We start from the raw sequence: 15316 nt of genomic DNA on the forward strand, positions 1-15316 counted from the left end.
GGGGGGGGGGGGGGGGGGTTAACCCTGCTCCCTACAAACTGAGCTACTGCCAACCCAAATGCATATTACGTTAAATGTGTTTTACAGACAGAGATTTCAAGTAGAGACTATGTTCAAGTTAGTAAAACTTTGCATGCCCTAAATTGTTGTAGTTTATGAATATCATACATTACAGGAAGTCTTGGCACAAACGGCTCAAGTTTGTTCTTTTAGATACAAGTCTGGCATATGATGGAGAGTTTTCCCTGCAAGAATCTTCTGTAAGAACAGTGTGGACATTGAGTCAATAGTATTTCCTGCACTGTTCTCTTTTCTACGCCTTGCCTGCACCCTCCTGTAACTCAATTTGCATGCCTTTGTGAATGAAAAGTACAAAGAAAACTGTCTGCTTTAAAGTGACAACTGAGTTGCAATAAAAGATGTACAAATTCATCTTAGACAGCACAAAGGATGCACTCATGTCATGAAGCAAGGGCATTGCATGTCTGGAACAAACCTACAAAGTGGCTGTATGACATTGTACGTGTTATACATTTAGATGAATAAATGACAGCTGTGACGATAAAGATGAGCAAATTACAAATTTGGTTGATTACTTTTAGAGGGAATGGGGGAGTGTTAATGAAGAAGCACTAGATTAACTCTGCTCAAACTAAATCTGTTGAGTGACAGCAGAGCTCCTGGTTTTGGCTTTTGACTGTTCACAGATCAGAAGCTCGGCTCTGCAGCCAGGCTTGGCAGGTGTTCATGTCAAAAATTATAGACTGAAATCTCTAAGATCATGGGAACATCTCGTAGATTCTGTTTTTAAAGAATCAAATACCAAAAATTATTTAAATATCCTGTACTGCTTTAAAGACCATACATGGCACACTTAGCTCTCCTTGCTGTAGTGACATAGTCAAGTCTACTGCACAGGCAAAACAAGGGGTTTAAAAAAAAAAAGAAAAAAAGAAGAAAAAGGACTGGGAATAGTCATGCTTTTTGTTTTGTTTTGCAAAGATTTTTTGCCTCAGTGGCTAAATTGGTAGGCATGCAAAGGAATTGTCAAAAAGCTCACATAACAAAGTGGCCCATTTTCTTCAATGGTTCTGTAGAATAACTGCCTGCTGCAAGACTACACAACTAGCCACATCCAAATGACTTACGCACATTATCCAACAGCAGCTTCTCCTGAGAGATGAAACATTTACAAAAAAACAGCAGCTGACTGATTCCATACCCACAGCTGTGTGACAGCTTGGCCCACTGCAGCAAGCTTTTAAATGACCCTGGACAAATACAGTAAATTGCCTCTTTAAATATTGAGAGGCAGAAGTGTTGAATGTGCAGAATGCGGAGGCTGTGTGCGTGGTACCAGAAAAAAAGAGTAATAAAAGGAGTTTCTAATGACACAAGAGAGGTAAGAATGTTTCTAATAGTGTCTGATGAAAGCCTTGTATGACCGGATTGTCAGCATGTCACTTTTTATTTAAAAAATCCAGCTGTTTTTGACTGTATGTCCAAATATCTACAGTATATACGATTGGATGTATGAGGATGTCAGTGTTCTAGGTACATACAAACCAATCTTGAAAGGACAATCCGGGCCTTAATACAATCAAAAAATGAACTGGTTAAGTAAAACTGTTCTTCAGATCTCTGCAGGGTAAATCCAGACTCGACTCCTAGGCTAGTTTTCTGTTGCATGACAAAAACAACTTTTGAATGTAAGGTACCAGTCAAAGGTTTGGACGCACTTTCTCAGTCAAGTGAATGGTAAAGTTTGTCCAAACCTTTGACTGTACACACGTTTCACCTTTCCCGAGGCTACTTCGCAGCTTAGCACCATCCAAGACGACTGTGATTGGTTTAAACTAATGCCAATAAACAAGAGCAAGTTTTCTCACCACAAGGATTGCTGTGTGGAGACCCTCCCCCGCAGCGCTGTGGAGGAGGGTCTGGCAATGTGAGACTAAGTAAATACTGATACAGTAATTACTGTTGACTACAATCAGTCAGTTTCACAGTGTTTAGTGACCTCATGAGGACCCTCTAACCACAAGCAGTTTGTTAGTCACCAAACAACATGAACCTGTTGAAAAAGCAATGAGAAATTCATACGCTGCAACAATCTCCATGCATATTAAAACTCGACCCTGACAGAGTATCTGGCCATTACAGTGTGCTGTGCAGCCAATTTTCCAGGCGGCAGCATAATGTTGCATCAATGGATTTATATTTTGTGGGTCCAGGGGAGTCTAGTTTGTCTGCTGTCTGTGAGACTGCCACTGCTGACTGTGGCAGATTGTAATTTATCAGGTTTGTGCTCTACAGCCCTTGGACACCAAATAGACATAATAAAACAAAGGGTTCATAAACACATCCTCGGCAACAGCACAGAAGTGAAGTCAGAGACAGAAGCCAGCCGACTGCAAATGCTCCTGTGAGATAAACTACGTAGAGAATAATGCATTACTATGCTTTGTTGGCTCAGATGTGGAACATGTTGCTGGTTTTGTAGCACGATGTTGTGTTTTATAGCACTACTGACTTTAAAACTGACTGGGGTGACTTAGACCAGTATCTGCCCTTTAAAACAAAAAACGTTCACAAGTGTATCTACTTGTTACAATCTGGTGTACCACATCATGTCTAAATCTGAAAAATTAAGCTCCAAATGGGTTTTAGATTTCGTAGTATACAGGCTTGTTGCCTTTTGACGCAGTGGCTCCCACTGTGTGATCTGATCTGCTTTAACATTGCACAATATGCTGTGCTATGCGTGTTGTTTACACTTTAAGGTTTCATTACATATTGTACGGTCAAAAATATTTTAAATCCTCAAAATCATTGCTGCTTTTCAAATACAGCCAATGTGGTTCTTTGACTTTTGGTAATAGCTTCCCTTAGTTCTGGTTCTACATCCCCATTATGCTGCCATGAAGCGTAACTAAACATAAAGCCGCAGTGTGTTTATAATCATTTGTATGCAGCATGCAACACTCACCTCTCCCTCCATTGTCTCTTTGCTGGACTGCTGGACTCCATACTTGTTTATAAGTTATAATCCACCATATATTATATTTATATTATACTATATAATACTCAAATGTAATACTATGCCTATAATCCTTCACTATATCAGAATGTACCATAATCTACTATATTATGTTAATACCGTATGTAGCATTGACTCTTACATTTTATTCCATTATATTAATGCAGAAAACAATAAGTGCCATTACTTAATCATATATTAGTATGGTGTACACTGTTCACACAGACCTGTTGACCCGGCAACCACTCACTTTACCATGTCTTTTTTATCCCCCAATACAAGTATAGTTTCTATTTTTATTCCCTTCTTATTTTAGTTGATGGAACTCTTATTATTTATTTCTGTTACTTTCCATACTAATCTGCATTTCTTTGTGTCCCTGTGCTGCTGTCTCTCAATACAGGATCAATACAGGTTCTAATCTTATCTTCCATCCGTCCGCCCGTTTGGACTGCGTGCCTGTTTAAAAAGGACAGATTGCTTGGTTCCCAGTATTTTTTACCCATTATCTTATCTAACTAGTAGCCCGGTTCAATCAGTCGTGTGTCGGCAGGAGCTCATGTAGAGATTCTAGCGTGTCCCCTGATTTTCGTATAGCCGTCACACATCCAGGTAGCGATGTGGCCCGGGAGAGTAAGGGTACCGTTCACATTTTTACTGATACCTTGCTATTACTTTCTGTAATAACAAAAAAAAATTCAGTTGGAAAAATAATTACAAACCTATTCATCTGATTTATATAGAATATTTTGTTAATTATTTAGAACATTTAACACTTCTTTTTATCACTCCTATACCCGTCTCTACAACCTATCAAATAAGATCACCATTCATTTCTTACAGTGGAACTTTTATACTTTTATTTTTATCTTATTCTATTTTTGCTTGTGTTTTTGTCTTTTTAAGTCCACTTTAATGTTTTATGTAATGCTGTCAGTTAAACGCGTTATTAACGGCGTTAACGCAAAGCCATTTTAACGACGTCAATGTTTTTATTGCGAGATTAACGTTGTTTTTGGCCTTACAAACTTTGTAGTTTTTTTACATATGCCATTGCAACAACTAGTAATGTTGGAAAAACTACAACACCACACCAGATCTAGCTAGTTTTGAAACAAAACAACATGCACTTGTTTGGGCTTGAGAGCCTGCCAAAGAGTAGTAACGTTACATTTTGAGTAGATGGCGAGTGTGAGACACTGAAATGGATACCAATAAGATTCTGAAAGGAAAGTCTACTTTTTAAAAGTTGCCAAATAGTTCCATTGACCAGACCAAAGTGATCGGTGTGTTTTGTTGTTGTGAACTGCAGTATCATCGCAGCACGTCCAGTCTGAAATACACTTGATGGCCAGGCACACAGCTGAAGCCAATCCCCCCCCCCATTCAAAGTATTTTTGTTCACCCTTTTATTGTTGGACAGTGTGACATTGTGTGAGACATTATTTGCTCCAAGTGAGAATGTAACACACACAGTACAGCACAGTACTATAGGCTACATGCCAATGTTGTTTTCAATAAAAAAACAAAACATTTGCACAAAGCAAGCTGTTGATAAGAGCATTAAAATGAGAACAAAAATGGGACAAAAAGAAATCAAGGGACATTTAGAACAGATAAAAATGTGGGATGAATTGAGATAAACTTTAAAATCTATGCAATTAATTGAGCTTAAATGTTTTAATCGTTTGACAGCACTAGTTTTATGAAAACCACTTTGAACTTCATGTTACTTAAATGTGTAACAGAAGTAACAATCAGTCTGTCTCCAGGCAGCCACTTTCGGCTCCCTATTATGTTACAGGATATTTCAACAAAAAGTGCAACTACTACTTATGGAAAAGTGCAACTACACTTGTAACCACGTTACCGGCATTGCCGTGACTTACTGTGACTTAATGTGCTCATATTATGCTTTTTTTGGCTTTCCGCCCTTTTTTTTAATGTGTTATATATCTTTTTGGGCATGTTATATGTTTACACTGAAAAAGCCTGAAGTCCACCCGACTTACCATCTTCTAGAGAAAACACTGTTCACAAATGCTCCAAACAGCTCAATGCTCGCAGAGCTGCTAGCACGGCACACCCTGATACTCAGCAACTGACTAGCTAGCAGTGCTTACCTAGCTGCAACAAAAATATGGTGTTTTTTGAAAATTAAACCAGATAAACCCATTCTGAAATAACCTCCAAATACAATTATGAACCTGAAAATGAGCATAATATGACCACTTTAAAGGAGAATTCCGGTTGATTTCAACATGTAGCTCTGTTGTTAGCTAAAACGTTTTTGAAACGATTCCCATCTTTTGTTACTGTTTGTAATGAGAAAACTTTACCATTTCATGGATTTCACAAATTTTAGTATGACACGTTATGCCGTAAACTGTTTAAATCTGCACTCGACTTACATCTGGGAGTGACACCAGGTTATCCTCCTGCTAGCGTTAGCAACCAGGACGCTGAACCAGTTTTAAACTAGCCGCTTAACATGCTCGGCAACACTGACTGTTTTCTTTTTTCCCTCTACTGACAGCACTCCAAATGTCCAAACAACAAAGCTACGTGTTAAAATCAACCGCAATTCTCCTTTAGACAAACTGCAGAGGCGACATAGCTTTGCTCTGTCCGCACCTGCTTGTGTGTGTGTGTGTGTGTGTGTGTGTGTGTGTGTGTGTGTGTGTGTGTGTGTGTGTGTGTGTGCGTGTGCGTGTGTGTGTGTGTTGGAGCCCCACGTCAACATGCAGAGAGGACAGATATGCTTGCGCGTACTGTGCATGTACGGGTGTTGATCTGATTTATAGATAGATGTAAGAATGTTTTTCAGGTTACAGTAACAACATGCAGTATATGTTAAAATGTCATCTGCTTATCTTAATTTAAAATAAAATGTTGCCAGTTTTGGGATTAAATAAGCAGGCAGCAGCTAAACCACTATAAATAGACATGAAGCACAATGCAGGACAACAGCCAGGCAGTTTATCGAGAAGCCCTACCATGAAGCTCCTCCACGGAGATGCTGGCCAGCACATCGCTGTCACTGTCCGACAGCGAGCGGCTCAGGTAGTTCCCTTTGTAGAGCAGGCCTGCCGTCACATGGTGGAACGGCATCTTCTCCCTGAGAGACAATGGAAGGAAACCTTTAGACAGCAGTGAAGGAAAGGGAGGAACGAGAGATTTCCCTTATGGATTTGTTTGGAAGATTAGTTCTCAACACAAACACCAATTATGAAGCTCCACACATTAGACATGTTTCTAAGCAATGTTTATCAGCATAAACTCCCATGCATGATTTTTCATGGTCACTGCAACGTTCCTGTTCATGTAGTCTCGCTTTGCCAGACCTTCCTTCACAGCACTGCGGAGGAGGGCCTGGCTAGCAGGATGGGATAAAAACGTGCTCTGGTTTATTGCATTTCTTTAAACTAGGGATGTAGCAAATCCAGGATTCGGCTTTGGATTTGCTGGTCGACCTAAAGACGCCGCCGTTGATTATAAGAAGGTGGACCGTTCCATGCAGTAGGCTGTGAGAAAGTGAAAATGGAACTCGTGAGCAGAAAAAGTGTCGTTTGGCAGTACTTTCAGTCAAAAGAAGGCAAGTCAAGTCAAGCTACACGTTCAATTTACAATGCCGATTTGTCTCGTGGTGACAAGGACCATAAACAACACACAACATTGTGTATGAGTTGTGCATTGTATATTGTGTATCAAGTTGTGCATGAAGGAATCTACAGACAGCAGCCAAAATGCAGCAACGGCAGGTACGTAAAAATACACTGCTGTGGACGTTGTTTACTTCATTAATGTGTTTAATGTGTTAATTGACTGTGGATGGCACTAGGATTCGGATTGGGTTTTGAATTCGGCAGAATCTTAACCAGCGGACTCTGCATTCGGCCAAACCCCAAAAATCTGGATTAGGTGCATCCCTACTTTAAACCAACTGCATTCGTCGGTGCCTCATCAATCCACTAGAGTTTAAAATGTCAACTCAAAGAAAGCGAAAGGTAATGGATATTGGCGGAAAGACGAATTGAACGAATTTCTTGCAGCACCGGAGCAATCCCGGAAGTGGCACGCCGTGGATGTAGACTACTGTAAATGAAACCATCTATACTCAATTATTATCAATATAGATAGAAATAAAGTTGCACAAATGCTCTTTTCAACCAAAAATAAAATTAAGTAAAAAAGCAACATGAAATGTGAACCCAAATTCAGCAACAAGGTGCAGATTTGGCCATTTGTGATATTACTGAACCTAAAACAAATTAAAACATTATAAACAAGATTCATAAATGAAGCAGAACTCATTCGCTAAATGGAAAGTCTCACACAGTGAGGGAGACTCGTATAACTAGGGGTAAATGTAGTGTGTGTGTGCGTGTGTGTGTGTGTGTGTGTGGGTGTTTGAGCAAAGGCGCCATGTGTACTGTATGTGCAAATGGGACTGAAGCAATTAATTATTCAACAAATCGAAGCCCAAGGGCACAGGAGGAAAAATAGAGCGCAGAGAGAGAGAGAGAGAGAGAGAGAGAGAGAGAGAGAGAGAGAGAGAGAGAGAGAGAGAGAGAGTGTCGTCGACTACATCCTCCACTCTAATTGGATTTTGTCTCAATGGTCACTTTGAGGAGATGCTTCTGAGACAGAATGAGGAGTTCAAAATGGGCTGAGGGAGTAGAGCAGAACACTGAACTGCTCTGGAGTTTCTCCATGCGTGTGTCTCTTTTATCAGCTGAACTTAACATCATATTTCTGCAGAGTCAAGTAAGTCTCACAATTACAAAAGCTTTGATAACACAAACATCTAAAAGTGTACCACGCTCTTTGATAAAACAATAGCACGAGTTTGCAGTGCAGCCGTTCTGCTCTTTGGGGGTTTTCAGCCGCATCCACAGTAGGAAACTAAAGTTTTATGAGTGTAATCCTCAGGAGGACACATGCAGGCTGCTGTCCCAGGTTGCTAACCACTTTAACAAATCTATGCTCTCTTGAGGTGAATGAGTCCAATTCTTCAACTGTTGAAGAAATGTTGCTACTTTCCTCCTCCCCATCTCTTATTAAACAATTACATATAGTAGACTTTGCCAAGGCATTCAGAGGCATCCTGTAGTTAAACCCAATGTTTTCTTAAAGTTATTAATGCTTGATCAGAAAGAGGCCATTTTTGAGTTGAGTTTGAGTTGAGACTTTTTGAAAGGACTGGCTATCACATTACTTACATTTATTTACAACTGCATACCTGAGGTCTTGAATCAACTTTAAAGGGGTGACAGAATGATTATATAGGGTATTCACACTGTTCCTTAAGGTCTACTATTAGAGTATGAAACATTGGTTGGGCTGAAAATGGCCCGGTTGCGATTTTATGGACCCGTAAGTCACACTCTGAATTGGCTTTAGAATAAACACATATGGTATGCTAATGAATATTTAGATGAGCTGCACGCTGATTGGTTAAGCGAACCACATACACATACATTGAAGACGACACTGCAATGTTATACAGTGTTCCTCTGCTATTTTGTTACTAAATTCACTTCTGAGACTTTTTAATGCAATAAATCCACTATATAAAGCTCAAATAGGGGCTGTTTTAAGAAAATCCATACCAAAGGGCAAAGTCACCGTTTCTGGGTTACAGGACTACCGGGTCTCCAGCTCGGGGCTCCACAGAGCTCCGCGGAGCTGGCCGGCTGCCTGCATAACTATAGTATATTTACAGTTGGAAATTCGTCACAGCACACACAGCTACCTCAAGGTCTTACAGACTGCCGGCCGTGACGGAGATCCGTCTAGCTCACAGCAGGCCTGAACTCCAACACACAGTCGGACAAAATGTACAATTAGCCATTAATTTATTTTCGTAAAACGCCACTTATTTGACCTCTACACAGTTCATTCCTTGCTTACAAAAGTCTCAGAAGTGACTTTAGTGATAAAATAGCAGACAAACAATTTATACAATTTATGAGATCTGAGCCACCTAGACTAAGCTGACCTTAGGTCAGTGGTGTAGCCTATGTAAATGTTGGGGCATGACAAAGGCTAGAGACTCGAGCCAAATAAGGAAGAGACACACAGTTGACGTCAACTATGAGCATCGTTGAGATCTGCCCTTTATCAGCAGCAATTTCAATTTGTGAGATTTACAGAGGAAAGAGGTGTTAATCCAATTTTGAGGTTGTATGTATGTCCTATTTACCCTTCAAACTGTCATTTTTCAACAATGACAAGGTAAAATCAGTTTTTCTATCACCCCTTTAAGAAACTTATGATTCTTAATAATTGCCTTAGACTTTTTCTAATTAGCCATTAAGTCTTCACTTATACAGGCTAGTGTTAATCATGAATAAAGCAATTAGTAACCATGTAAACTGCCGTCATTATAAAGACGTATCAAGACAGTAGCAGGACAGATAACAATTTCTTAGTTTTTTAAACAAGGCTGTCATGGAGCACCTATATCAATGTGTTTAATCTGATCCAACCAAAAGCAAAGGGAAGTTCAACTCTTGTTTGTTTTTTTACAGCAGGGAAATGAACAGGAACATTTTGTTGTCCAGTAATGGACACAATTTACCTGTAAGGTTGTTGTTGTTTTTTGCTACTCTTAGCTCCTTTTTAATCCCTACTTCCAGCACCTACAAATGTTCATGTTTCACTGGTTGGAGGTGCCTCACTGCATCTTTCTTGTTTGTCAGTTTAATAAGCATGTATATCAAGACGTCTGTAACTCAAGCTTTGTTTTTGTATTTTACAACCAGCTTTCCTGGCACGTAATGTCTGGATTTTTCATTTTCTAATTCATCAATTATTCACTCATCTCAGCTGTCATCATATATATTACATTGACGCTCCTGTCCATTTTTTCCAAATAATCGTTACGAGCCAACCCAAATATCGTCAGCTGTTAGACGCAGGTGTTGACTATCTTGGGTTTTGCATGACTGCGACCAACATGAAGAAATATTGATCCGAACGATTAACCATGCAGGCGACATACATTTCATTACAGTAAATTCTTCTGGAGCAGACTGTTCACTTAGTTGTTAGATAACTCAAGCGTGGAGAGATTCAAAATTGAAAGGCAGTAATGTGATGCAGCTGAAGATAGATAGATAGATAGATAGATAGATAGATAGATAGATAGATATTTATTGATTCCAAAAAATATGGGAAATTACAGTGTTACAGCAGCACACAAAATATACATACATACAATATACATGAAATAATAATAATACTAACAACAAAATATAAGAATAAAATATAAGAACAAATATTTAAATATATACAAGATGGGAAAAAACAAAATGTGCAACTGTTTAAGTATACGTATGCTAAAATGTAAATGAACCAATCGTGCCGGTTGCCCTTATTGCAATACTGTGGTGTCTCAGAGTCTCATCTACCCCCCAGGGATGATGTGTTGAAGAGTTTTATTGCCTGCGGTAGGAATGATTTCCTGTAGCGGTCCGTGCGGCATTTAAACTGTCGGAGCCTCTTTGAGAAGCTGCTCCTCTGGTGGACCAGTGTGGGGTGGAGAGGGTGGTCAGGGTTATCCATGATAGATAACAGTTTGTTCAGAGACCTCCTCTCCACCACAGCTTCAAAAGCGTTGGCTCTGTGGCTTTACAATGGCAAAAGTCAGCTATGTGTGTGTTTAATGTGTTCCGTATTGTAGTAATAATAATAAAAAATGATCATGGAGGGTTAGGTTATTGTTGATTCCTTTGTGAGTTTTCTCACCTTTCTGACACCTTCTGTTTTTCCATTACATAGTACCTGCTTGACTTGCCTCAACTCACTTTTTTTGTTTTTTCCATTATGAAAAAAAGTACTAGCAGGTACTTTTTTTCAGTATGACCTTTGTCGAGGTTCCAAGCGAGCTGAGGCGATACCATAATGTGACATGGGAACCTGCAGACTACTGATTGGTCGGAGAGAATCGTCACTAATCACTGTGTCATCATTGCTAGCGACAGACGGGGGTGTCCTGAACAAACCCTCCATTTTTAAATATTTTAGCCAGTAGTGTCATTTTTTGATGCCTCCAGCTTCTTTTGAAATAAAATGTATCTTCTGGCTGTGGCAACAGCCACATGCCGAGAATCTAATACAACACAGCTTTGACGTTCTGTGTGTGTGTTGAGTTAGGTCACGGCGGTTTCCTGCGGTGTCACTATGACGACCAGCCACGCTCGCCTTACACATGAGGGGGTATTAAATATGTAATGGAAACAAGGAGGACTGGGCAGCGCGATTGAGTCGAGCCGAGCAGAGCTGGTTCTAGCAGTGGGTTGGCGCCATTAGGTTCTGCATTCTTAAGTAATCTGATTATCCAGCTAAAAGCTGCAGTAACCAGCTCAGAGCAGAGGGCAGACATGCGTTTTAGCAACAAGGACCAGAATGTTGTTCAATGACAAGTTAGGGACAGGTCAACGATGTACTGTAAAAGGTTTGGAGGCTGGCAAGTGCAAAAGCCTTTATTGTACATTTATTAATTAAAGCTTCTTTTTGATGAGTCACTGAGCCAAAAATTCCATATAAATCTTTCAGCATATTGTAATTCACGTGGTCTGAGAGAAAACTACACTTCTGCATCTCCTCTATGTTCTGTTTTCAGGCTTTAGAAACTCTAAATAGCCTGTGAAGGGAGACTTTGGCCAATCACAGGTCATTTCAGAGAGAGAAAGCTTTACTAGTGGAGAGGGACAACTGCAGGAAGAGGTCTCCCTCTACTTCACCTAGTAGAGCAAGTCTGAAAGACTGAAAACTACTCAACAAGCCTACAAGCCTGTCAACTACTCATTTAATTACGTAAGAAAACAATCTCCGCCACAAGCTCCATTTAGTATCAGTTCTAAATGGGCCTTTTGGTGACATTGTTTTCTCAGCTGTTGCTTCCAATGTCAAGAATGAAACTACATCATTTATTTATCAGGCCCAAATTACATTGTTGGGTTCTGGCTTTTCAAATGTGATTGGATTTTCCGCTTTTCTCTTTAAGACCATAGTCATTTGAATATCGTTGGGCTTTGGACTGTTGGCTCGCAATTTCAACATGTAATCGACAAATGAAGTGAAATATAGCATACATTCAGGCATGGCACTAAAGTTGTGTTTGCATCGGCTGATTGTCAACAGCTGTTTCATAACAGCTTGGTAATCATTGGCTCATTCACCGCTCGTAACATCTCATTATTATTCATGCAGGTGTACAGCGCGGGCCTTATTAACTGACACGCTCATATCGTTTGCTGCTGCAGCTTCTTTCACCAACCCAACCGCCTCCTCGTGTGGTATTTGATGCTATAACTGAGACTTAATGTTCATGTATGTTTATCAAGGAGGGATTCGTTCTCACAGCAGAATCGTTATCGCTTGCTCGGATTCTTTGAGGCTTCCTCAAAGAACACAGCCTTTCGTGCCAAATCAAACTGAACAGCGATTTGCTGTTTTGGAGCTTTTGACAGCCACGATGAGATGAGCAAAGATAAGCCGGATTTTTCGTGTTCCTGATGTGAAAAATAGCTGTGTAACACTTAACACCAGTTCATTTGTTCATTTCAAATATTTCTGAAGGAGCGAACGCACCAAGGAGTATAAAACCTGACATCACTGGGAAACAAACAAAGATGTAGATGTGTTCATGAGAACAGAGAGAACCTGGCACAGTAAGAGGCAATACGATTTTACTGCAATGTTTCACCGTAATATCTCATCAGGATATAATGTTTATCAATGCCGTAGCTGAGAGATAACGTGCTGAAAGAGTGATCCGCAACCTCTGAGAAAGACAGTGTTAAACTGAGCTGTTCACAGCCTTTCAGCACCGTTACATTTGATTAAATTGATCAAGGTCTCAGCTAATTTGCCCTTTCAGAGCAGAGCAACATACATTAACCACTTAAATCAGGAAGTAATCACCACAGCATCAACCAAGACCACATCTATTTTTTCCCTCATCAGATCTCTAGTCCTTGCACATTGTGATATATCAAAAGAGGCGAGGATTCTGGGATTTAATAGTCAGATTAACTGCCTGATAAAAATGAGCCATAAAAACAACTTGGAGATAAAATCATTGTATGGTACCTCAGTATTTTGCCGAGCTAGCTGCTGACGACTTCTACATCGCCCTGATGATACACACTGATGACCCCCCCCACACACACACACACACACACACACACACTTACAACAAAGCCACACACTTATGTTCACTGTTGATTAGTTTTTTGATTGATTAATTCATTATTTAATCTATAAAATAGCATAAACTGGTAAACAACTGCTCATCAGTTTCAAAGAGTTCAAACACTTAAAGTGCTTTTTTGTCTGACCAAATGTCCAACACCCAATTTACATTTAAATTAAACCAAAAAAGAAGCAAATCTTCACAGTTGAGAGCCCCTCCACTAATCAATTAAACAGCTAATTCCTACCGTTTTTTTCTCATTACTTTTAAATGGACTGTAAAGAAGCCCTCATGTGTGAGTATGGAGGCCTAAGGACAGTTAATGGTTTTTGTCAAGCTGTTGCATCTTTACTGACAAGGACACGGTAAGAATGTTTAAAATCACACATGTAGCGCAGCGGGAATTCTTTCAGGAAGACCCAACTGTTAATTGATGCACTCCTAAATCAATTCAGCTGTTATACTATTAAATGCATATTTTATCATGCTGTGTATAACTGTTGCATATCTGCAACTAGTCTCTCCTGACTGAAATGTATCCCAGTGTAAATCCTTTCAGGAAGACCTCACTCTTAATCAATGCTCTACCTAACTCAAATCAGCTGATGGAGGTGTTCACCTTCCTACTAAACCAATCAGAATCATACACAAAGTGCAGGGGCCAATCACAGAGTTGCAACCCTGCTTAAAAAAAATAGTTTCTCCCTTTGCCATTCAGCTGTTGTTGCAGGCAAAGAGTGCAACCTTCCACCCCCCCCTTCCTCCTCCAGTCATCTACTCCAGCTGACCGGTCCGGAGCCCCCCTTGCTCTAGTCTTCGGGCTCCTTTGTTGCCACCATCTGTGTTTAGATTCCATTGGGGGGTCTGATGGTTCTCTACCCCTATATAGACATACGAAAGATTTGTACAGTGATAGAGTCTAATCACCAAAGACTTTGTACATTTTATTTGAGCTGTACAATAAATCTTATTTGCATATCTGCAAACATGTCTCTCCTGAATGAAATGCATGTGACACTAGCAGAATAAACCTGTCCCAGTTTTATAAGATAGTAACTCACATTCTACGTTGAGGCCATTAGCTGATGCTGTTATCCAAAGTAACTTTTAGAGATTAAGTCTGGATTCAGTATCATGCTCAAGGACACGTTGGATTGACAGGACACCGGGTTGTTGATGGCTGCACTATCTGTGATTGGACCTGTGGCATTTTATCACAGGGAAAACCTGATGCTGAGCTCTTTCTTGTGCTCCAAATTTAAGCCTGAATATGTTTCCACATTATAAAACATGTCACATAGAGATAAGTTACTAGAAGTGACAGTTAAGTTTCACAGCTGATAAAAAAGCGTGGCTGCAGATAAAGGTAAGAATCAGGGTTGCAACGGTATGAGATTTTAAACTTGAGTAAATTAAAAAAAACTTTCAGAGCATATATTCATGCTTTATATTTATTACTATTTCAAGGTAGCCTAACAGTAAACACACCATTGTTGCATCATTATAGTTCTTTTAAGTCTTCCAAGGGCTGTTAAGACTGGGTCACGGCAGAACTAAACCCAATTACAGCAGCCACATAAATAAAACCACCTCCACTGAAGTTGTATGTCTTACACGGAAAGCTCTACTTGGACTGACACTTCACGGACAAGACAAAGATAACATGACTAATCCAAACACTTTGACCCTGAAGGAAGAAGCCACATTAACAATGTTGTCATCAAAATGCAGCATGCCCTTAAAGAACCGGCAGGAAGGCATGACCAACTCATGCCGCAACCGGACATCACACTGGAGATTAGCGTCACACCCTAACATCCAACACAGGCGGGTGGTTAAGAGGTCAGGACATTTAGAAACCGAAAGGCAATTCTTAATGTATCTTTTTTTTTGTCAAAAATAAAACAAATTGAAAGATCTGAGAATCCAGAATGTATTCAGACCACTTTTTTTAAAATCCAAAATTATTATAAGCAATATACAGTACAATAATACAAACTGCAGTGTTTCCATTAGTATTTTTTTAGCAGGGGGGGGGGGCAGCTCTGTCCAAACAACAACAAACACCCCCC

The 15316-nt window shown here is 39.9% G+C and overlaps 1 protein-coding gene across 3 annotated transcripts in view; it reads right to left on the reverse strand.

Annotated features, from left to right (window-relative positions):
- caln1 (calneuron 1) overlaps positions 1-15316 on the reverse strand; it is an 84015-nt gene that overhangs the window by 46747 nt on the left and 21952 nt on the right. For all 3 annotated transcript variants that reach the window (XM_032512089.1, XM_032512088.1, XM_032512087.1), the window contains one exon: positions 6037-6158. In XM_032512089.1, the coding sequence (XP_032367980.1) occupies positions 6037-6151 (115 nt within the window). In that variant the 5' untranslated portion in view covers positions 6152-6158. The remainder of the gene's footprint in view (positions 1-6036; positions 6159-15316) is intronic.

Source organism: Etheostoma spectabile, chromosome 3 (genome assembly GCF_008692095.1).
Source record: "Etheostoma spectabile isolate EspeVRDwgs_2016 chromosome 3, UIUC_Espe_1.0, whole genome shotgun sequence".
In the NCBI taxonomy this organism is placed as follows: Eukaryota; Metazoa; Chordata; class Actinopteri; order Perciformes; family Percidae; genus Etheostoma; species Etheostoma spectabile.